Source organism: Watersipora subatra, chromosome 8 (assembly GCF_963576615.1).
Source record: "Watersipora subatra chromosome 8, tzWatSuba1.1, whole genome shotgun sequence".
NCBI lineage: Eukaryota > Metazoa > Bryozoa > Gymnolaemata > Cheilostomatida > Watersiporidae > Watersipora > Watersipora subatra.
In genome coordinates this window covers 52,521,751-52,545,859 of record NC_088715.1, presented here as the reverse complement: position 1 = coordinate 52,545,859, position 24,109 = coordinate 52,521,751, and the positions used below count along the sequence as shown (strand labels likewise).

At 33.3% G+C, this 24,109-nt stretch overlaps 1 protein-coding gene across 1 annotated transcript; it reads left to right on the top strand.

Moving 5' to 3' along the window:
- The first annotated feature begins 1,855 nt into the window (after positions 1-1,855).
- Positions 1,856-4,453, top strand: LOC137402711 (collagen alpha-1(XI) chain-like). Its single transcript, XM_068089216.1, has 5 exons — positions 1,856-1,984; positions 2,872-2,937; positions 3,345-3,413; positions 3,505-4,119; positions 4,406-4,453. Exons 1-5 carry the CDS (start codon positions 1,856-1,858, stop codon positions 4,451-4,453), a joined length of 927 nt encoding a protein of 308 aa, XP_067945317.1.
- The last annotated feature ends 19,656 nt before the right edge of the window (positions 4,454-24,109 follow it).

Sequence of the window (24,109 nt, the reverse complement as noted above, 5' to 3'; positions counted from 1 at the left end):
TTTCCTAAAGTTTTTGGTGAATTTACAGACAAACGATTACAGTGCATTAGATCACATAAACAGTATGTTTATTAGTTGTACCCACGCATGTCGTAGTTTAGGATACTATTGAGGATGTCCTGAAATATTTTTTTAATGTTTTCAAGTTTTGCTTATTTATCACGTACCAGCCAACAAGCAATCAATTGATCATCAGGTCAAAAGACGAGGGCTATAAAATTGTAGAGGTAACTCTGTGAAGGACAATCTAGCGATAAATAGAATATATGATTATTTTATCAGCAGATTATAATGTGAAAAAGTAAGGCTATTATTAATTCCTCGTTAGGAGATGTCAAGCTGTCAGTTTAAATTACTGCCATGTAAAATAGAGCTTGAAGAAATATCTTTCTTTTGTGGTATCTTATGCTCCAGTTTATCAAACCAGTAAATACACAGCCATCAGTTACATGTACTTCTTCTTGGGTTGTTTTTAATTTTAATTAAGTAATCAATTTTTTTTGTAAATTCCTAAGTTAAAATTTAATATTGTATTATTTTTTATTGTAATTAATTTTTCATAAAAATAACTAAAATTATTCAAGAAAAATTGTTCAACTAAATTAAATTGTTTTCAAATTTTTCTTATGATTCAAATGTTTAGGTAAAAACGTTTCTGTTTGCTTTGTAGTTAGGTTTACACAAAATAAATAATGTTATAGCAGACTTTAAAAATATATTTCACATATTTTAGTTTCTGGTATAACTTCGATTTTGTGTTTTATTAAGATTTAACTTCAGCTTGATTCATCTTAAATCATTACTAAGTTTAATAAAAATAGTTTGCTGCCTTAACTTTTTGCTGTCTTAACTTTCTGCTGCCTTTTATATTGAAAGTAAAGCTACATGTAATCACAGATATAAAATTTATCATTATACTTCATCTTTGTAATCTGCTCACAAAAACTTTCTCATGTCAGTGCGCTGTGTGTTGTTTAAATTTTTGGCTTTGATCTAAATTGACTGCTGAGTTTAGCAGGCAAAATATTAACCAGAGTGAGTTTTTTATTTTCGAGAGCTCTATAAAAACAAAACTTTGATTTCCTAAACACTCTTTATATATTTTTTTTGATTTTGATATCAGAATTTTTAATTAATTTAATTAGATTAGCTAATTACTATTGAATTTAGACTTTTATTGCTGAAACGATAAATAAAATTTTCACATTTTTCTGGTTAACTGTATAAAATCATGTTTAAGGAAGGACTGACCAGGTAAAAAGAATTCATTGAAATCAATTCACAAAACCATGAGCTTAAAAATAGACTTTTTATATACTTTTCTTGACAATTTTAGATATTTTTATTGCACCTAATTGACATGGAATTAAAAGATTAGAATTGTATAGTTTAGTTGTATAATTTGAACTTGAAACTAATTTAATACACATTCTGTTTGAAATAGCCTGTGCCTCAGTATATTCACCTTATTTACATGTACATCAATCATAGGCTAAGCACCTCCGCTTTCAATTGGTGGGATTAGCCGCTTATACATTCTGCAAACAGGATATATGTCAGAGTCTTACTGTCCAATCAAAACATTAGAACCAGGTATAAATATAAGGTCTATCCATCAAAAAAGCACAGTAGTTTTTGGTCCAAAGCTCAAGTTCTCTATCACTGTAGATATTAAGATATGTTTATAAAAAATTACTTTGTTCATATTTGCTACACATTTTAGAACAAATTTTAAGGTTGTACCAGTGCTGCTCAAAACTTAAAAATCTAAAATTTCAGATACAACTATAAAGCTTTAAGAATGAGACTACCATAAGTATGATTTTAAAATGTATTTTAGATGGAGGTTCAAAGCATGGCTCAAGAAAACAAGGCAAAGCTGAGGCACTTTGGTTTTGGTACAGCCATCTTAGCTGTTACACTGTTGGCTCTCATTCTATTTAACCTTTTCATGGTTTCTTACATGTTCAGAAAATTTGATGAGGTAAGTCATAGATCTGGTAGGTTGAGAGATTAAACTTTATTAAAACCCTGTTATAGAACCAGTTAAAATATACACCAGAACTATCTAAACTTACCTGTATGGCTAAGTTCATGATAGTCAAGGGAAGAGTTTGAAGTTAAATACAATAAACTTGTATTTTATATTAAGTTTTGTTTAGAGTATGAGGCAAGAATTTTAAATAAATTACCTGCTGACTTGGTTAAAATTCAACAGCCCGAGTACAATCAAATATGTATAATACCATTCGCATTGCAAAAGCACACTCCATAATAGTAAAGTATTCTCTTTAACGACCAGATTTATTTTGCCTGTTATACCATGTAAAATTAGAATATATAAATAAATATGCTCTTTGATTTGATATAAATATATAATTATACCAGTTGGCGGATCTCAAAAGTCAAAGTACAAAATATATAGCGCATCAATTTATTAAGTTAGTTTACATTTTTGTCATCGCCTTCCGTGTTGCTCAGCACCAAGGCCATTTAGCCTTGTTTTCCCACACCAAAATTTATTAAAGTTCTCTAAGGGGGTCATTCTTTCCTTCATCAGTGTTTATTGAAATCATGAATAGAATTTCTCTGAATAAAAGTGAAGCGATTCATTGTTTATTTCTATAAGCATCTTTTGTAACTTGTTTTTGATTGTATGAGTTTTCAAACGATTATGGTGATAAGCTGATTAATCAAGTCTGACACAAATTTATGGAAAGCTCACTTTGTTATAATGTTTATAACTCCTAATCTAGTAGCATTTGATGTTGTTCTTTACCTAATTTACTCACTCTAACTGTTAAATTTTTTAGCTAACATTTCGAGATAACCTGTTGTTAGAAACATAGCTAAGAATTTCTTTAATTTTAGGACAGCCAACGAGTTATTAAAATCGAGCTAGATCTGGCAAAGGGAGAGAATGCTGCCATTGTTATGGTGAGTCAAAGAACTTTTTACAATGTTTATTAGATGCTGAATTCATGAGAATTTCGGTGTTTTTAATGCCAGTCATCGTGTCTATCATTCAAAACTGATGAGTGTAAAGTACTTTTTAATTGGGGTCACTAATACCTTTATCTGGACAATACAGACTTTGTGAAATCTATCTCAACTCAGTTTGTAATTTAAGGCAGGAAAAAATTATTACAACTTTTACCAACGTTTTTTCAAAGTAATTTTAATTCACTCTAAGAACATGAACTAAAAGTAATGTGAAGTTTTGTGAAATAATTAAAAAAATTGGATATGGCAGGTTTCACTTGTTTGGTTGACCACAAGAAACTTAAAAATAATACATATAATGTATGGTTATTCTCAGCTGTGTTCACACTCAATTTTTGTAGAGAGCAAAAAGAGCTGCTAAAGCTGGAACCAAAGATTGTGGGTGCAAGCCAGGTCCCGCTGGACCTAAGGTAGGTAGTTGTAACAAAGTATATTTTGATAAAACTCTAAAATGTGTTCAAAGAGAACAGTTTTAAAACCTGCTCAATTTTTCCTACTTAGGGCCCACCAGGAAGTCAAGGAAAACCTGGTCAAAAGGGTGCTAAAGGACCCACTGGCAGTAGTTCACCTGGTAAAAGCACACCGGGGCCGAAAGGACCTAATGGAGATAAAGGTAAAACAGGCAAACCTGGTCCTAAGGGATCGAACGGTGCAAGCGGGAGTCCAGGTGGTAAAGGCCCTACTGGGAGCCGTGGTCCTCAAGGAGCTCCAGGACCTAAAGGACCAAATGGAGCTGCTGGAAAAAATGGCAAAAATGGTGAAGATGGTAAGAAGGGTGCTGCGGGTAGTCCTGGAAAAGCTGGACCAAAAGGGCCAACAGGAACGAAGGGTCCTGCAGGCAACAAAGGAGCTACTGGTGATAAAGGACCTGCTGGAAGCGATGGTAAAAAGGGAGATCAAGGTAATAGAGGAGCACCAGGATCTAAAGGTTATCGTGGTGCTCCAGGTCGTGATGGCAAAGATGGAGGTCCTGGATCTAAAGGAAAAGCAGGCTCTTCTGGAAGCCCTGGCAAACGCGGTTCCACAGGTGCCTCGGGACCTGATGGTTCGCCTGGACCACGAGGCACCCCTGGACCTAAAGGTCCAACTGGTAGCCCTGGACCTAAAGGACCCAAAGTATGTCTATTACAGCAATTTTTTTCAAACTCTCTTAATATCTGGTGCTTTTTGTCATTTTCATTCTCACTAGCGCTGTCACTGTTGTTATTATTGTCGATGTCATTATCCCGAGCCCCAGTGACTGTTATCGTAATTTTCACTGCTTGCGTTGTCATTGCCACAGTCAATGCAATTGCCATTGTCATTGCTATTGCAGATGTGCCAAAATTCTGTCGTTAATAACTTAAAGAAATTCAATAGTTTTAAATATCTAACTATCTGTAAGTATACTATTAATTTACAGGGAGACAGAGGAGATAAAGCTACCGGAGATGTTGGTGAAAAGGGTTAAGAGAGGTGACATCATGACTAATATATGGAGTTTATTTGAAAGTTTCTTGAAATTTAAGAAACTTGACTTATTGAGAACTTATCTTTATTATTATAATTGAAAATTAATAAAGTGCATTATATTGCTTTCCAACATCTTGTATTCTGTTTACTTGTGTATACCATAAAAAGCTACTTGAGAAGCCAAATAACATTACTAAAGGTTGCTAGCAAAGCTAACAATGCAAATGTCAAAAAAAGATTTAATGTTTTGTCACTCTGGTTTTTATTTGCAATACAATTTAAAATAAGTAGTATCTTACATACAAATAAATCAAATATCAGTATCATAAACTAAATTCTATTAGTAATTGCATACTCTTGGCTTATATAAAAATACACGAAGGGAGTATTTTTGGGTTAACATACAACAAAAGCTATAGACTTGTACCTAATCAAGGAGCACATTCTTATTAAGGATAATTCCTCAACAATTTTTTCTGTCAAAGTTCAAAATAGTGCATCTTAAATCACCTTACGTTTAAAGAGAGGAAATTATACAGAATTTATTCAAAGCAAGCTTTCAGACTGGCAATAAAAAAAAAGTTGAAAATGATTACAAGTTAACAGGATTAAAGCAACATGTTTTGATCTCAATTTTGGCTGTGAAATTTTACCAACAAGAGAATAAAAACAATTTTTAGCAAAGTAATAAAATACTTCTTTTTTTTTCTATTCAACTTTATAAGAATTTCAAAAATGGCGTGTCTTAAATAACCTCAAGTCTAAAAAGATAAGAGCTCGTACGAAAAAATTAAATCAAGTTTTCAGACTGGCAATAAGGAGAAGGTTGTGAGTGATTGCAAATAATGCAAATAAAGCAACATGCTTCGATTTCAACTTTTGCTTTGAAATGTTACAAACAAAAGAATAAAAAAGCTTTTTTCAGTAAAGTAATAAATGGTTTTTGATTTTTTCTATTCAACTTCATGAAAATTTAAAATTATTTTGTAAAACCGTCGAACCATGCAAGAAGTGAACATCTAATTAATAACAAATTACATAATCAAAGTATTGGTTGTGGTTACAACAGTTTTTAAATTGTTTCTAATGTTTAAAAGGTATGCCAATCCTTTGAAGTTATGTTAACATGTCATCTATTGATTGATTGCTGGGTATGACACATAGCTGTGCTACTCGAGTACAAATTCGAGTACAAGTACTACTCGAGTACCGATTTCAACTACTCTCTACTCTACTCGAAGGGGCCATAATATGAGATAAATATACTCTACTTGTACTCCCTTGGGAAGAAAGTACTCGGAATCTACTTGCAAACTTAAATACTCTACTCTACTTTACTCTACATCAAACATACTCTACTCTACCTTACTCTACATCAAAATACTCTACTCTACTTTACTCTACATCAAATATACTCTACTCTTACTTGCACCAGGGAGTTGTCAACTTCCTGTTGACACATAATATTTCTCTTTACTTTACCTAGACGGATCCAATTTGTATTGTGCACTACCTGCTTTGTTCAGCACCACAATTTCTCTGTTTGTACTCTGTACGTGTGTAATGTATGCTGGAACAAGGGCTTTTTCTTATTGAAATGTCAATCCAAGGTCACATAGACTACTGAAGTGTTGTGCAAGTAACATGGTATGATAGTTAAGTGTCTGTGAGAAATGTCTGGCATTTTGATGAGGCCACATCGCGCCTCAATGAGCGATGCCGTTCTGGAGAACCTCATTTTCTGCAAATGCAACGGGCTGCAGGGCCTAGTATAAATAAAGAAAACTAGAACCCGGGGATAGTTGGACATTATACTTTTATATTATCATATTATTTTATCATATTATTATCATACCCTAATCATTATCATATTATATATATAGGCCTACCTGTACTGGCTAATTTGGCTGTTTTACTTGTTTGTTCGTTTTACTTTAATTTAATAAAAAGTACTTGATATTTGATTAATGTACTCTATACTTGTACTTGAAATTCAGAAGGAAAACTCTACTTGAGCTTGAAATTTGAGAGATAACTCTACTAGTACTCGGAACCAAGTTGTGATACTCTACTTGTACTCGGAATCAAGTTGTGATACTCTACTTGTACTCGGAAGGCAGAAACATGTGTATACTTGTACTTGTACTCGATTTTGTTTTGAGTACTCGCTTACTCTACTTGAACTGAAAAAAAGTACTTGAGCACAGCTCTGGTATGACACCACGCTAGTTACCTGCATAAATTTTCTCTCTCTTCTTAGTAAGATATTAGCTATTACTTTATCAATATTTTCAAACATACACCCAGAAGAAGGAAATAAATAACGTTAAACTGTTTTCTGTTTCTTACTGACTAGGAATGAAATGTTCAAGGGATGGTTATATTTGATAACTCAGGTGAACCAAGTTTCTCACGCTGTTTGCCTAAGATTTAATAAATTAAAGAACATAATGAGATGGTAAACCGCTGTTCAGTTGAAAACTGACAAAATCATGATTATAACAAAGAGAAGGTTTCACCTATTCCAACTTGGATGAATTTGGAGAGAACTGTGATGCTTTGAAAAGAGTTTTTTTGTTTACATCTATATATAATGATCCTTCAGAAAGAACTTTTTACTAATCACCAATAAAAATAGCTTTTGACTCGATTTCAATTTCGGCATAGACAATAAGCAACATTAAGATCGTACCTTATAACTCTCTTGGTTGACATTGTTTTCATTTTTAGATTTTCCTACCTTACAAAATAATTTTTATGTTTTCTCATATAATCAAACTCGGATTAAATATTGACACTCAACTCTCTATTAAATCAAAAAAAAATTTTGAATCTGTTTTTTGATTCTGTGTGCACGGTGTTGGATGTAAACCGTTTGTGAAGTCTAAAAACATCTTATTTATAAAAGAAAGTTTGAATTGAAGGGTTAAGAATTAATTAAGATTTGTGCATTTGAAAAATTTGAATAATATTTGAAAAAATGTAACGGCAAAAGGCAAAAGACCAGCATGTATGAAAGCATGTATAAACCAGCCAATTACATGTAGTTACCTAAGTTGAGTCCGGCACAACAATAACAAATATTTGCTAAGCCTGAGCTTTGTTAGCCATAAGCTGTAAGGCCTGAAACTAGTATTTGTACATGCAATGAAAGGAATTTCTGGACAATATACATTTTTGACAATATACAACCAACCACAGAATATTACATAACATTTGCAGTTTTTTGATGAACAAAAAAGCAACCATTTTTACCTGTTTCTGTAATCAAAGATCAGACTTGGATCAGAATGTCGAAAAATAGAATCCTTCATTTCTTAAATTTTCCAACAACACTGATCATTAACCTGTCATATAAAACAGGTTTAAGACTGTTGTAAAACGATACACGTTTACACAATATGATAAACTCCTAATTTTTAATAAATATTAGTTTTATCAATCAGAAATAAGAAGGAATACATAAATTTCAAGCAATCATGTTTCAGACTTATTGCAATCTCAAGTTCAATACTCATCTGTGCCAATCTAAAAGCGTTATTTTTCTTTAGTGTTTGAAACAGCACGAACAGATTTTCTAAGGTGTACTAACCCCTTTCTAAACTTATGAAAACATAAAATTTTAGAAGGGCTTTATCCTCAAACCTCTTCCTTTCAATTTTTCTATAAGTAATTTGTTTTAAGATTATTATAATTCATATGCTTATGCTGATGGAAAATCCCTATAGATTATATAAGATGTGTTAAATCAAAAATTTTTAATGGTTGAACAAGCTTACCTTCAGTAACTGACTGATATTGAAACATTGCAATTAAATTTAGGTGAAATCTCAGTTTTGAATGTGTCTGCTTAAAGATTTTTGATTATAAGAGTTTTATATCTGTAAACAAACAAAAAAACTTCAGCGAATAGAAATATAAGTTTGATATGTGTGAAACTTAATAAACATTTTACATTCTTATCTTATGTTTGGAAATTTTTGTCACAAGCCAGTTGAAATATTAATTTATGTTGTTAAATGACAAGATCTATAGTCTTTCTTATTTTCTCAGAGCATATAAAATCGATGTGCACCGAATTCTTCAACCTTGTGTTATGGCAGAGCAATGTGATCAGAGCTGGAGAGACTGACCCCATGGCCTTCATGTCATCAGATCGAGCCTTCCTACCATCGGAGAAGGGTCGGACACCGATGAGCCGGAATGATCGATTGAGCAATAAACCAAGAAAAGGGGCGGAGCCTAATGTAACGTAAGAACGATCAGTATAAACGAAAAAGAGTGTTATCTTGCAACAGAGCTAGCGCAGGCCTTCTATATGATAATATTGTAAGCACACGCTTGTTTTCCTGTATTTATATATGCATGTATATATATTATATTCATACATATATTTGAAATAAATATGTATTCTGGTGAATAGACACTCGGTGTGTTTTTATTGCTTGTCTTGTGGAGAAGTAAAGGAAACCAGCAGTTTCTTATACACTTGTTCAATTTTTTTACTGGCTCCACTGATAACATAGCCTATATTATGTAGCTCTATGGAAACTGTGCTATGCACAACACACTTGAGGTTTTGTAAAGTCCTCTGTCACTATATAACATTGGCATGATTAATGTACCCTGATTGCACTACACTAAAAATTTGTCACTGGGCTATGTCAGTCCACTGTTTTAGTCTCAAATGTTACATGCATGCTAGCGAAAAGACTAAGATCTCCCAAAATAGCGGATATTCGTGCTTCGACAGAAAATACAAACCGAGGTATTGATATTGATTGATTAAATGTCGGCCTAAATATCTGTTAGTCAACCGCTTATCTCTTTAATAAGTTATTCCTAACTGTGAAGTTTTTCATTTTGAGGTCTAAAACTTCTGGAGATGTTTTTTTATGAAAGCCTCAATACAGGCTTTGAAATATATTTTTGTCAATTGCATAACAAGTTCTACTGCAGTTAATTCTTTTAGAAAAGTTAACCAGTATTAATCATGAAGTAAATTAGCTTAAATATTTAGTATTAAATATTCTGCAATATGTTGCAGAGTCGCAAGGTTTGCATATAGAAAAGGTTGCGTGATTATATTGACAATAAAATTTATTAGTTTGCTATGAAAATATTTTAATATACTTCAAACTGAAATATGTAGTTTAGCAATAAAATAAACACAATACATGAATAATAATCTATTTGTTAATTTCTCTTGGCTTTTGTTTATGAATCATTTTAGACCTTTTTTCACCCGGAAAATACATACATGTACATTGAAGCATGCCAAAATTATCATTCAGATTTTTGAAAAACAAAACTGTCAATTATAAACAAAATTAAGGATTTAAATGAAAGAGTTCAAGTATCGATATTAAATTTTATTAAATAACTGGACATTCCTATCCGGACTTCTGTAAGTTCGCTAGAGAGTTGTCTCCCGGATCTTTTCGCAGATTTACCAGTTTCTTGTGTTTTGGTTTTATGTCCGATATCCATAGGCTCAGAAGCACAAAAATACCACAAAATAAATTTGTATAACTGGTGGCATTTATGTCCTTTAGGTCTATGGTTGTTTTCTGGTCCGTAATTGCCTCTGGGTCCAGCAGGACTAGCTTTGCCCTTTGCACCAGCATTTTCTTTAGGTCCTATTGAACCATTCTTTCCCATGGCACCAGCTGATAGTTATTGATAACTATTTAACATCTACATAAATCACCAAAGAAGAATATCTATATGGAAAAAAATTGAACAAAGCAAAGGCAGCCATGACCAGCAGTTTAAAACCTTTAATTATTAGTTAAAGTAGACTAGTTAAAAAATCCTATTGAAGTTCACATTTATGGTGCCCAGTCACTCAAGTGACAAGCCTCTCAAATTACTCAAGTTGCAAGCCTTTCAAATTACTCAAGTTGCAAGCCTCTCAAGTTACTCAAGTGGAAAGTCACGCAAGTCTCAAGTTTCTCAATTTGGTCAAATCAGTTAAATAATTCAAGCCAAACAATTTATGAAAATTTGACGGTTCTGCAAGTTTTTGCGAAATCTTTTCAAAAGGAACAGCAAATTCTCATTCTTTTGCAGTCACTTGGTAGCAGTTGAGTCGAGGGTGTTAAATAATAAATTCATTTTAGTTTCTACTTTAGCTTAATTATCATAGACTTTTGTTTTAGATGGTTTTTCATGTGAGATAACAAAGAATGGCAACATTTCAAAATAAGTACAATTGTTTGATTCATAGCAAACTAAAAGGAATGCAACTATTTGAATTTGGTCAAAAAAGTATGGTGGAAAAATTCCTGGTCCAAATTTCTCAGTGACTATAGTTTTATTGAATAAATTTTAAAATTTATTCAAAAGTTTTTTTTTATTTAGTTAATGTAAAGAAAGCTTCCTTACTGTTGTTAAGTTTAATGGCATTGAAGATTGAAGGTATTCTGAAGCATTGCTTGATAAGAGAATAGAAAACATCCTTGAAGCTGACATTAGCTAAGATCTAAGTACAAACTCAATGTGCATAGAGCCAAACCTTTAAAGATGAACTTACACAAATTGTTAGTAATTTTTTACCAGAAAATATTGATAATCTTCTATTATCTGCAATTGATATTCCTGTTTGAAGCTGTCTGATTGCCAGAGTGTTTCAAGATTAAATTCAACAATGTTTGATAGCAATTAAAACACTCAGATCAAGAAAAAATGCAATTATGACATCATCGATAGTAACTGTTGCAAAGGGATCTGCTGAGTAGAGAGACTTGTAACGCTGTGACTTGAACACAGTAGCTAATATCAACAATCATAATCACAACAACCAGTCACGTCATTTTGCATTTATATTCATTCTGCATTCTCATTCATTCATTCAATTTTCATTCAATAAAAATAATTTTATTTTAAAACTAACATATTTTGGTAGTCTGATCACCTCAATCGTTCAAGAAATATTAAAATATGGAAAAAATTTGATACTTTTTAATAACATCTACTAAAATTTTGTGTAAGCTCATATTTAACTAATAATATACAGAGGAAATTCTAGTTCATTTCTTTACAATCAACCATGGTGTAAGTGCTAAACCTAAATGAAAGTAATTATTTGTCATTTTTGCTATGTCATGCCTTCTTCACCTAAATTCTGTTTGTACCAACTCATCAGAAAACCAACAAACTAATCATGTCATTGTACAGTATTTACATCCTGTCCTTTGTGTCTCTTTCATGCATGTTTAAGTAATCATGCATGCCACTAGTCCAGTTATTTTCCGTTAAGCTATAAACCAATATATCAACTGCTCATTATTCTTCATTATCTTTGTCTCGGTATTTCATTTCATCACTTTTAATATAATATATAGGGGTCAAGTTTTAGGCTGAACATTCTTTTGTAGGCTATCTTTAAAGGTCTTTTCTTTCTGTAAAACCTACTTGTACCCATTTCAAAAATATATTTCATTACTTTAGCAGCAAAATAACTCTCTATGAATTTTCTTCCAGCTTCGCAATAAATTAAACGCTAAAAACAAACAGTTGTTCTTCACATTGAATATCGAAAGTTATCCATGTTCTGTTTCTAATCAGTTGGTTCCCAAAGTCTGCTACGCAAAAGTTTAAAGAGACTTGGTGCCATCTACAAATGATTGCCCTTTTTACTTAAACTTCTACACCTACCATTACAACTATTACTCTAACTAGCTTTAGCCTTTCACTGCATGCTTATATCTAGTTATCTGGCTATTAGAGAAGTAACAATTGCAGAAAATAATGAAGTTCAATCGGAAGTTCTATTGAAGTTCACGTTGATTGGAGCCAAGTCACTCAAGTGTATGTTAACACAAGTGTCTAGTCACTCATGTGTAAAGTCACTCAAGTGTCAAGACACACAAGTGTCAAGTCACACAAGCGTCAAATCTCTCAATTTACTCACATCAGTAAAATAACTCTAGTTCAACAATTTTTTCAATTTTAAAAGCTTTGCAAATGTTTGCTAAATGTTTTGAAAATAGGAGCAGTAATATTAATTTTTGAAATTACATGGTACTGGTAACTCATGTGAAACAGAAAAATCAACAAACCGACTAAAACAGAAAAAAAGAATAGAAACTAATAAGTTTTTAAAAGACTATCAATTTATAACTAGTAACAGGTTTCCTCTTTTTTAGGTTTATAAGACATTTTTCAGAGCTATGGGTTTGTAGAAGACCTGTTGAAAGGTGTCTCAGATGTTTTTAAATTTTACATTTTAAAAGACGCAACAAGAATACGTTGAACTATAATGATTGCTAGCGCTACGGTGATGGAGGATTGATCTCATTCATAGAGGTTTATGTACTTCAAGTATTGAGCTACTTCTGTTTTTTTTCTTTCGTTAAGTTTTTGAGTTTAATTTGTTGTTAAAGAATAAGGTTTTACTTTGCCAAGTAATGAAGTCATAAAATTTGAACCGTAAAGCAGTAGCAATAAATTATTGGCTGTCTTTTACCTATATATATATATATGTTTTTGTACATATTATAAATACACTCGCAACATGCTACTGTTAGTTGAATAAGCATAATCGTCAGTATGTGCTAACACAATTAAATAACATAATTTCCGCCACAATTTAATGAAGTTAACTGAAATTCTAGTGAATATTTGCAGTGATTTAGTTATAATTCTGTACAAATATAGTTTGATACAAAAGTAAAATACAAATATACATTGATTGTTCAATAAAATATATTATATTATCATATACATATTACACATATTATACATATTATATTATACGCAAGCTGTACTTTACGAATATATGCAAAATGTCAAACACCAGTATGCACAAATTGTAAAAAAGTGATATATGCATAAAAACCATAAAATATTTTCAGTTTGACTTGGCAGAACACACAAAAGATCGATTTATGCCATCTCAATCTGGAAGTTATTACATTGATAAGTACACATGTGTGATTAATTATGTAATGCTGTATATCACTACAATTTCTATGTAATGACATATGGGGCACGCGTGGTGTTGAAGATAGATGCTAAAAAGTCCTACTTTATCAATGTGCGAATGCGTGCGCGTGTGTGTCTGTAAAGGTTCAAACACACTAGGCGATTTTATTGTGTGCATCATGAGTAGTGCGCAGATATTGCTGGCGTGTGCCTAAACACACTTGAGCGATTCACCAGCAAACTATATAGGGGGTAAGCTCACAAATGCTCAATAAAGTTCCGTATCATTAGTTTCTTTGGAGTTGCTAATAATTAATTTTAGGTCGATATGGCACCTTCTTGGCAAACTTCTTGGCTAACAACTTCCGCTTTTGTTATTAGCCATGTCTCACTTTCATGGATTGGTCACTACAAGACCTAAGCAAAAATGACTTGTATTTTTAACAGAAATATTTTACAATTTTAATATATAGTTTACTTTATAGTAGTGTTTTATTTTTAATATAATAAATATTCACTATTCTCCTTATGGTCACCCTACACAACAATTGACTCCCGAATGTGGTTTTTCAACTGGGTTTCTTTGTAATTTCTGTGTGTTACGTCGTACAAAACTGGGTGTGCTTTTATTAAAACCATGAACAATTCAGTATACGTTTTGAATATGTTTTAATCGTAACAGAATAGCAAAATGTTGTTGATATACGTTGGAGAATATTGATAAAAAAATAATTCCCAGCCATAAAACTGCATTCTGGGAAAAAACCAGCCAACCAGAATGCATCTCATGAGCAATAAAGTTGTGATAGAGAATGTCTAGCGGTAGTGCTCTGCATGATCTCGTTGAGCAAGTTTTAGCGCAGATTAGCGCCACCCAGCCCGATACCGCATTAAATATCCTTAGTGTGTTTGCAAATTCACCTTATGATCACATCAACGCTGTAGGCTTGTAGATTTTGGAGCAGAATTTGTCCAAAATTCACACACGTGCGCTCCATGATTTTACTCGGATTGCTAAAACCTTTAGTTTCAGTTCTCATTCTGTTACTAAAAATTGTTTTCTATAACGCCTACTTAAGGGCTGTTTGTTTGAAAAGAAAAAAATAACTCTTGGCAGCAGTGGGGACTTGCTACTGGTGTTATATAAATGTAATGCCTGTAAATACAGGTGCATATCAGATACTAAGAAGAATATTAGGAGCCGCTGAAAAATATTTAAGTATATATAAAAAATTTATTAGCCGTAAACCGTATAGTCATTAAACACAAAAATGTTCTATATATGTCTAAAACAAAAACAAGCACAAAAACAGAATACCAATCCTAAAATAAATGTTTGTTGTTCTAAAAGTTAGTTTAGTTTGTTGTAACAACAAATATACTTGTTAAATATAGTTTTTGTCTCTTATCCTTGGCAAAAGCAAACTGGTTTTAACAACAGCTAAATCTAGAACAAATGACATATACCTTTTTATACACAGAATAATTTTCCAAGCAGGCATTTTCATACAATGTTTCTATGATAGATCACTTATAATCAAAAATATTTTAAGACAAGTGAAAGTTGCTCTCTCTCGGATTGAAAAAATGTATCGATCGGGATTATGGCGCATTTTGACATTAAGTAATTTATGTATATTAGCAGTGTTATCTCTAGTTAGTCGTTTTTATTTTAATGACGGTTCATATAGATTTTTGTCATGTAACAAAAACATAAGTTGTTTATGATTTCTTGAGACAATAACAAGTTTACATATATACATGCAAAGATTGCTAATTTTTGCAAACAACTGTATTTAAATTCTTGCCCAAAAGGGTGTTTTTAGTGAGGCTCACCATCATGGCGTCTGTATCTAATATTGCTTATAAAGGTTAATCACTGAATAATTGCTTGTTTGGTGAATTTTGTTTGAAGATATTTAAATTATATATTCTGCTCGATTTGTATTTGCAAGTATAAAATAAGTAGACAAGAAGACATTCTCAAACATTTATTAGATTCACAACATCAAAATAACAATTCCAGCTCAGTGCCACATGTCAATACCACGTATCTGCTGGCTGAAAAGACTTTATACTTTAAATGGATTCAATCATGCTATGAAATGGATTGTAATTTTCTCAACTGCAGCCTTGTGTCATTGTATCCTTGGCAACGGCTTCTCATTAATATAAGTTTTGAGGATATATAAGACCCAGCAAATATCTCATCCAGCAGAGCAACAGCCAGTTTACAGTTTTTGATTCTAGCGAGCAGCTCTAAACTTACTGTAAGTACCTCTTTTAGTCAGGAACAATATTAGTAACGGTATATGTAACTGAATATTTTTGTAAAAATTATAGTCTTTCTGAGAGCGTTTAGTTAGAAGTTATGTTGACAGTTAACCTATGTCGTTGTCATACAAAAATATAAAAACCAGTACGCTTGCCAATTCAGTGCGCTGTGAGAAAGTGTCACAAATAATTAATATGAAGAGAACTATAGAGAACTTTCTATGAATCTCAGCATGGCTTCAGACAAACAGACAGACAAAAACTTCTTTTATTATGATAAAGACTATAATTTTACATATTCTACTTTGTTAGATTCAATTTTATGTTTAACAAGAAAGTAGCAGACGATCACCTGTATTGTTAGTTTTACTTAAATTTTAAAAAGTGGTAAACAAACTCATGTAAAAGTCACAACATCGTTGAATTGTTTTTAATATACCGGTTTGTCAGTTTTTATTTTTGAATAAATAATTTTATTCTTAGAAATTTCAAGCTTCAGTTCGCAAACCTCTAAGCCTCACGTAAAGGAGCTGCCAAAATAAAATGTGTCTTTAATTTTAGATGGAGAAGGAAGACATGTCAACAGCAATAGCCAACAAAGCTAAAATTAAAGTGTTTGGCTATGGAACTGCACTCATTGCTCTCTTTATGCTAGGGCTAGTTGTCAGCAATATTATCATGTTCAACTACATGTATAACAAGTTTGATCAGGTGAGAATAACTCCAACTTTAAAGTTTAATGGCTGAATTTACTTATAGCAATTAGGCTAATCAGTCTATTATGTGTCACAAAAGAAACTTACTGTTCTGTAGGAGGCACAAAAACTTGGTGAATTAGAGGTGAAAATGGCTCAACAAGGAATGAAGCATGTCGAACTTGCAGAAGATGCTGAAGTTGTAAGTTCCAACTCTCTCCACTTTTATATACTTCAACTGCTCTTAAGAAAGTCACACTTCATTGTATTGTAGATTCTTTATTTACTGAAACATCGGTAAATATTATAAGCTCTTTCCACTTTGATATACTTTGACTGCTCCTGAAAAAGTCTCACTTTGTTGTAGATTTTTTATTTAAAGGTTGACTTGCAACAATTTTCACATTACAGTTATTTGGTATCAAAAGATTCACCATGTCTTACTCTGCTGTGTTGTAGGTGCAAAATATGTGGAAATGTGATTACAAGCTCATTAAAACTAAAAAATGAAAAGCTGTCGTAGATTGGAATCAGTTTATTTCTCTGACGCAGTCATGAAATTTATTTATGGTCTGGTCACGTGATGTTCTCACGTGAATTGAAAGGCCAATAAAAAGCTCAATATAAAATTTATTGTAGCACTAGTTTATGACAAACACTTCGGGTTTTACCGAAGACCCGTATCAAATGTAGATGCTTGCTACTATACAGTTTTGTTTCGGTTTGGTCTAATCGGTCCAATCTGATCATGTGACCCAATACTTTACAAATAATTTCTGCAGCACTTTTCGATTATCACAAGTAACCAACAGGCTCGCCATGATTATCAGATAATGATATGTACTCCTTTGAGCTAAGGCTAAAAACTTAAACACATTTTTATGGTAAGTTATTCGATATCACTGCTAAAAGTGACAGCATTACAATGACGATAAAACAGACGTGTAAGAACAATAGACATGGTTTTATTGAATGCTTGAAGTATATTTGTGAAAATATTTCGACATATAAGGTTGCATGAAAGTGTAAACAGAAACTATCTACCACAGCTACGTCACATTTGAGCTGTTTTGGAAAGACAATCCAAATTACGGCGGTCTCGTGACTTTTAAAAGGTTGTAATCACATTCCCACATATTTTGCACCTACAACACAACAGAGTAAGACATGGTGAATCTTTTCATGTCAAATAACTGTAATGAGAATTTTGTTGCAAGTCAACCTTTAATGAAACTTCTGTAAATATTATAAGCCACATAAAGAATTTAGAAAACGAAATGACAACATAAATTTTTTGTGTAACTTGTCAATTGAAATTTACAAACTTTTCTTAAAAATTTGAATTTTTTATGTTTCAAATCAAATTTTAAATACAGCGAAAGTTTGGGAACTGATGATTAATGATTAAAAAAAAATCATCAAACTACTGACGCAGAATAAACGAAAAAGAAACATATGTAGCGTGTTTTCTTAGAAACTTTTTCGAATTTGTGAATATTTTTATCTTTACAAACATAATATTTGTTTATAAACGTAAAAACTTGATAGATTACCTAACTATATTTTTGCAGAAAGAAAAGAGAGCTGCTTCAGACTGCAAATGCCCTAAAGGACCACCTGGAGCAAAGGTAAGCGGTTGACTGCAGCCTATAGCACTCTTCATGTAAAAAATGTAACAATTCACATTTTAGTGATTTGAATTGCTGTTTTTCTCCAGAATCCATATGTCTATCAATTAATTAGTTAGGGTACCGCTGGTAAACCTGGAGCTAAACCTGGTAAAAGTGGTGCGAATGGTGCTCCTGAAAAAGCTGGGAGTCCTGGTTCTAAAGGAGCTGCTGGAAGCAAAGGTCCGACTGGTCCTAAAGGCAATCGTGGTCCAGCTGGCAGCCCTGGTAAAGCGGGTGGTAAAGGAGCAATTGGGGCCCGTGGTCCTGCTGGTCCACGAAAAAATGGTAGTGCTGGAAAGCCCGGACCAGCTGGTAGCAATGGAAAGACTGGTTCAACAGGACCTAAAGGAAATGCTGGTGCAAAGGGGTAGACCGGTCCAGCTGGACCCAGAGGCAACCCTGGACCTAAAGGCACCACTGGACCTAAAGGCCCTAAAGGCCAAAAGGTAAATATATTTACAGATGATAGTTTCCAGGATCTGATAGTTTTAGAGTCTATGAACTGTAAATTCATTTATGAGATTTGCCACTCTTTTAATGAGCAGTCTTGTAGAGTTTATGTGTTTAACTTAACAGACTAGTTTAAACAAACACCATAAACCTTCTCAAAAACTAAACCAGTGCAAATTTTAGATTTGGTTGTTCGAGTAGTTATATTAAGTTCATTCTGTTTCTGATCTGAGAAAAGTAAATAAAGGGAATTTAATAGAACTACTACATGTTGCAGGGTGACAAAGGACCAAAGTGATTTTTTTACGCTACAGCAGTAATGACATGAAGAGACAACTGACAGCTGAAGCACTGAAAAGGTGACAGTTGAACACTGATGCTAGTCATTTGGTCTCCTTCCTGATCATGGAGATATTTGTGATTTTTCTAAATAGTTTTTTTTTCTTTATTATAAATAAACTATTTAGCAAATGAGAATCAAAATGATTTTTCTTCTGCTAAATCATCATTTGTACTATTTTCAGAAATAACCCGCTTTCATTGATGCTTCTTGATTAACAGTCTGTTTAGGATTCAGCCATGTGGGCCAAAGCAATTTGCACTCAGTAACACTTATATACGTAGGTAGTAAACTCCTACAAGTTTCTTTTTAGGTGATGGTAAAGGTTTATGAGCGCAAAGTCACTGTATTTGCTGCTTAGTCTGCCAGTATACTGCAAAAAGAAAGTTCAACAAACTCTTTGTGCTACAAAAAAAAAGTTCAAAAACAAACTTCATGAGCAAAATATTCAACCAGTATAAAAAATTGTGAATGTCTTCAGCTGCACTAAATCAAACATAAATTCAACTCATCAACTTGACCAGTTTGTTAATAGTAATAGTCACCTGTTGCTCAAATGGGCAAAACTTGCTACCTAATAGAAAATAAGAAAGTATTTGCATAGTAGTTGTGCTGTCTGCTACTGTTTGCAGCATGAGTAGAAAACTCCTAGAAAAGCTCCGATCTTACTTGAAAAATTTCTACAATACAATGCTGGAAACTATATTACATTATACTGCCTCAAACAATAAAAAAGAACTTTGGCTAAGCAAATTCTAACACACAGACTAGCGAGCAATGTATCTAGCTCAGCTGTGAAGAAAAACTCAAAATTTAGACTTCTGTATTTTCTAGAACAAACCTCAAAATATGGTACCCTATTTAGCTATCTTGACTTTGCTGTTTAATATTACTTCTTAGCCAAGAAAAGAACACAAAAGAGCACCAAGGTACCCTCAATGAGAAGTATGGACAGTGAGACATGAACAGGAGCGTGTGAGGATGACTGGATTTATTTAAAATAATTTATTATTTGGTTGTCCATAAATAAATTTGACAAATCATGTGTTATGTCAATACAACTTATATAAATAGTATTTCGTTGATTAAAATAATTTAGAGACAGAATGTGTTAGGTTACACCCGAAGCTGTTGGTAATAAAGGTCATAGTTGTAATTGCGTGCATGTTACAGTAAATGCTTTCTATACACTAAACTTTATCTACTTAGCACTCACAAAATGGTTAGGGTAACACAGTGTACCCTGTTTGTATCAGTTACAAGCAGAAGACATGGCGACGCACACCATTTCTTTTATTTTAATCAGACAGCTCACCACAGGTGGTTATTTTAAAGACTGGGTTTCAAAAAGAAAATGAAGTTTTAAAACCAAATATATTTAGCAATCTGATGAAAAATTGAAAGATTTTTTATCAGATTACCACAGATTTATCAGATTCTTTATCAGATTCTTTATCAGATTCTTTATCAGATTTATCAGCACACCACACACCACACACCACACACCACACACCACACACCACACACCACACACCACACACCACACACCACACACCACACACCACACACCACACACCACACACCACACACCACACACCACACACCACACACCACACACCACACACCACACACCACACACCACACACCACACACCACACACCACACACCACACACCACACACCACACACCACACACCACACACCACACACCACACACCACACACCACACACCACACACCACACACCACACACCACACACCACACACCACACACCACACACCACACACCACACACCACACACCACACACCACACACACACATACACAGGATGACAAAGTGGTTCTTGCTGATATGAATAACATTTACCCTGCTGACTAAAATGTATGACGCGTCCACAAACAAAGTTAATAAAAAGTTGCCCGTCGTGTCTACAGCTTATTTCATTTGCCTAAGTGTTGAGTTTTAACACAGTTTTTGGTCATGTTTATTTTATCAGCGTTGTGTCTCTATTAACTTTCCTTTCATCAAATCACTTTATATTTAAAATACATTAGAGCTTTAATTAATTAATTATTGATATAAAAATATTTAATGAATTATATCAAAATAGTTTGTTATAAACTTCTCAACCAGTCAAATACAAGTTCATTTTCGTTGCACAGGCCTCATATGAAGGTCTCAAAGTGTTGCTTTGCTGAAAGCATGTTTACCATTTAGTCGATAATATAACAATAAAAAAGTTAGCGCAAAATAAGTCAATTGAATACAAAAGCTGAAAAGCATAAAAATGTAAACAAACTCATCAACTGCTACTTCTGGTAAAAAAATGCACCTTTTATAGGTTCCCACTTCTACCATGTTTCACTTCAGACAGGATATCAAGCTCTTGGGATATATAGCAGATACAGTGCTTTACACAGTAGGATGTGCATAAAAAGAAACAGATAGACGCTGTTGAATACTTGAGCAGACAAGGCTAACTTTTAACCAGACATAAAGCAGCATGGCAGATCTCTAATTGAAAGTATAAATGTCAAAACTGCTGCTTTCAATCCTCAAGCTGCCACCGAGTATAGTTGTCAAGGAACAGTAAAGCTCATGGGATTGGACGATATCAGGACAGGTAGCAAAATAAAAAAACCTGTGTAAATAAATCAATAGGTTCAATAAAAATTATGCAAAGATTATTTACAATCGCCAAGGGTATCTAGGACATTAGCTCATTGACATCTGAGTGTCTCAGATATCTACATAATAACAACACTATCAATTACTTAGTTTCCATACTGCAATAGTGTAGCATACTTGATCACCCAGGCTCATCATGGATCACCATGGCTCATCATGGATCACTGGATCATTCTGACTGGACTGGACACCCCATAGTTGTCTAGTCCAGCTTACGGTGACAAGCAGATTATGTAGTTTTTTAGGATGCTATAGTGGAGCAATGGTTTTGCACCGCCTTATATCAAAGCATACGTTGGTATATGAAGCAACAGAGAAGCAGGATCTATGCACATAAACAAGTGTGATGACGCTAGTTGCTAAGGCCATTGTTGTAGGGTTGCTAAGGCCATTTCTAAGGCACAGAGATGGCTCATCGTAAGGGCGCTTCACTTCCAAGCAGCGAAATTGTATCATGATAGAATGAAAGCAACACAGTTGTTTTCATGATGGTATTGCGGCACCACAAAAAGTGCGTTGTTACACTGTTGCTCTATAAAAACATAGTATATAAATTATAGCAATAAAAAACTTCAAACTTTAGTGTTATGAAGAGCTTTTTAAGAGCTTATTTCAAAGAAAAAGCTTCTCAAACTGTTCTAATGTTTAGTGACAGCAAGGCTTTTATGTGAAAATTAATGCATTGAAAGTTTTAAATTAAAAAAATCTAGCTGAACTACCACTAACTTGTTTTTTTTCTAGTTGTAACTTTGCTGGTGTCTAACTGATGAGTTGGTGGGTTGGCATGGCAGAAGAGTTGTCTTCTTTCTGCCAACTCTAAAAATTACCATACTTCATCGTGCTCAAAGTCATTTACAACAAAACGTTGGCAGAATAAATTGGTCAGTTTAGTTTTCTTAAACTAGCTCAGAGGAAAGTTTGTGCCATAGTTTGACTACAAGCACTCTATCACTTAGCACTACAGCTAACAAAACATCACAGGCTCTTTATTTGCCGAAAACATAGAACTACTGTGTTTACCTGTAGTCTCAGTGTAATTTTTTACAACTCTCACCAACTTTGAAAACAGTATTGATGAAAAATCAAACACAGTTTTTCTGTAGTTTCAAAATAAATTTCAGGCGTTTAACAAATTAAACTTTTTAAGAAAATCTGCTAAGATGATTTAGCTATCACGAAAATAAGTAGTAACTTTAGTGAACCTCAGTGAACAATTAAAATTCAGCGATGCGTGAGCATTCTATAGGTGAGCAATGCTCTTGTGGGATTATTAACATTTGGCACTGTGGCAAAACTGTGCATGCAATTTCATTAGTTGTTCATTGTTGTATACGATTTTGAGATAGTGAGCATAAAAGATTGAGTCTGCAATCAATGGTTACAGTATTGATTAATACAAAAACATTTACTTTTTAGCGGGATTTTAAAAAGAGAACAAATACAGAAAGGAAATATCAATCAAGCGTATTTTCCTGTTGATTGTTAGTCAACGTAAGCTTTTTGAAAACCGCTTTGAAAACCATTTGATGTAACAGGATGCGATTGTACTGTGTTTGATTTATTAAGCACTAGGAGTAAATCCGACAATCCCTGGATATTATTTCAATTTAATTGGATAGCTCAAAGGTTGTTTTAATAGAGGCTGGTTGTCAGGAACCAGCCAAAGCTTTAAAAACCAAATGTCGTTAGTGATGTCACAAAATTCAAAGAGTGTACGTAAGTGAAGTTAGAATGAACTTGACTAAAAATGTGGAAACCCATAACATATCTGCAGACATGTGTGCACATGAGCGCGCACTCGCGTACACAAACACACATGTGCATGTGCCTATATGCGCCAGTTCAGACATTCACATGGGCACACACATATGCACACACGCACACACACACACACAGGCACGCGCGCATGCATGCACGCGCGCACGCATGCACGCGCGCACGCATGCACAAACACGCACACACACACATATGTGCGCTCACATGTACACAGACACAATGACAAAGAAAAATTTGCTAATTTGCATAAATAGAGCAACAAAAAAAAATGCAAACAAACTGTTGGATTATCTATACATCTGGGGAAAAACCGGCTTTGATTATCTGCTGAAACAATGTACATGTAATTAATACAGTAGAAGCTTGACTGAAAATAAAACAATACCTAAATTAAAATATTTTTTCTCAAGTCTAAAGGTTATGGTAAGGTCGTTGAACATGTCTTGATTATTAGTGGAAAATGAGATATACAACTTATCATAGCCATTTGTTAGCGGAGATTATATCGTTTTAGCTTTTCCCCTTAAAACTTAAATAATAAAAATTATAATAATAAAAGTAATAATAAAAATAAATATAACTAGATGATAGAACAGTTGTAAATAATAATCTCAAAACACAGTCCTCACAACGATATCGAAAGAGGTGAAATGCAATGAACTTTGGCAAATTGACTAAAATCCATCCTATGATTGGCTGCAATACTTATGCCACAACATATGTGAACACTCTACAGCTGTTTCTATATAGTAGATAACATAGAAAGTAGTATTCCTTTAGGTCATCAGCAACATTAACAAATAAGTCATTGTGGTATCATTGAGCCTGTAGCCA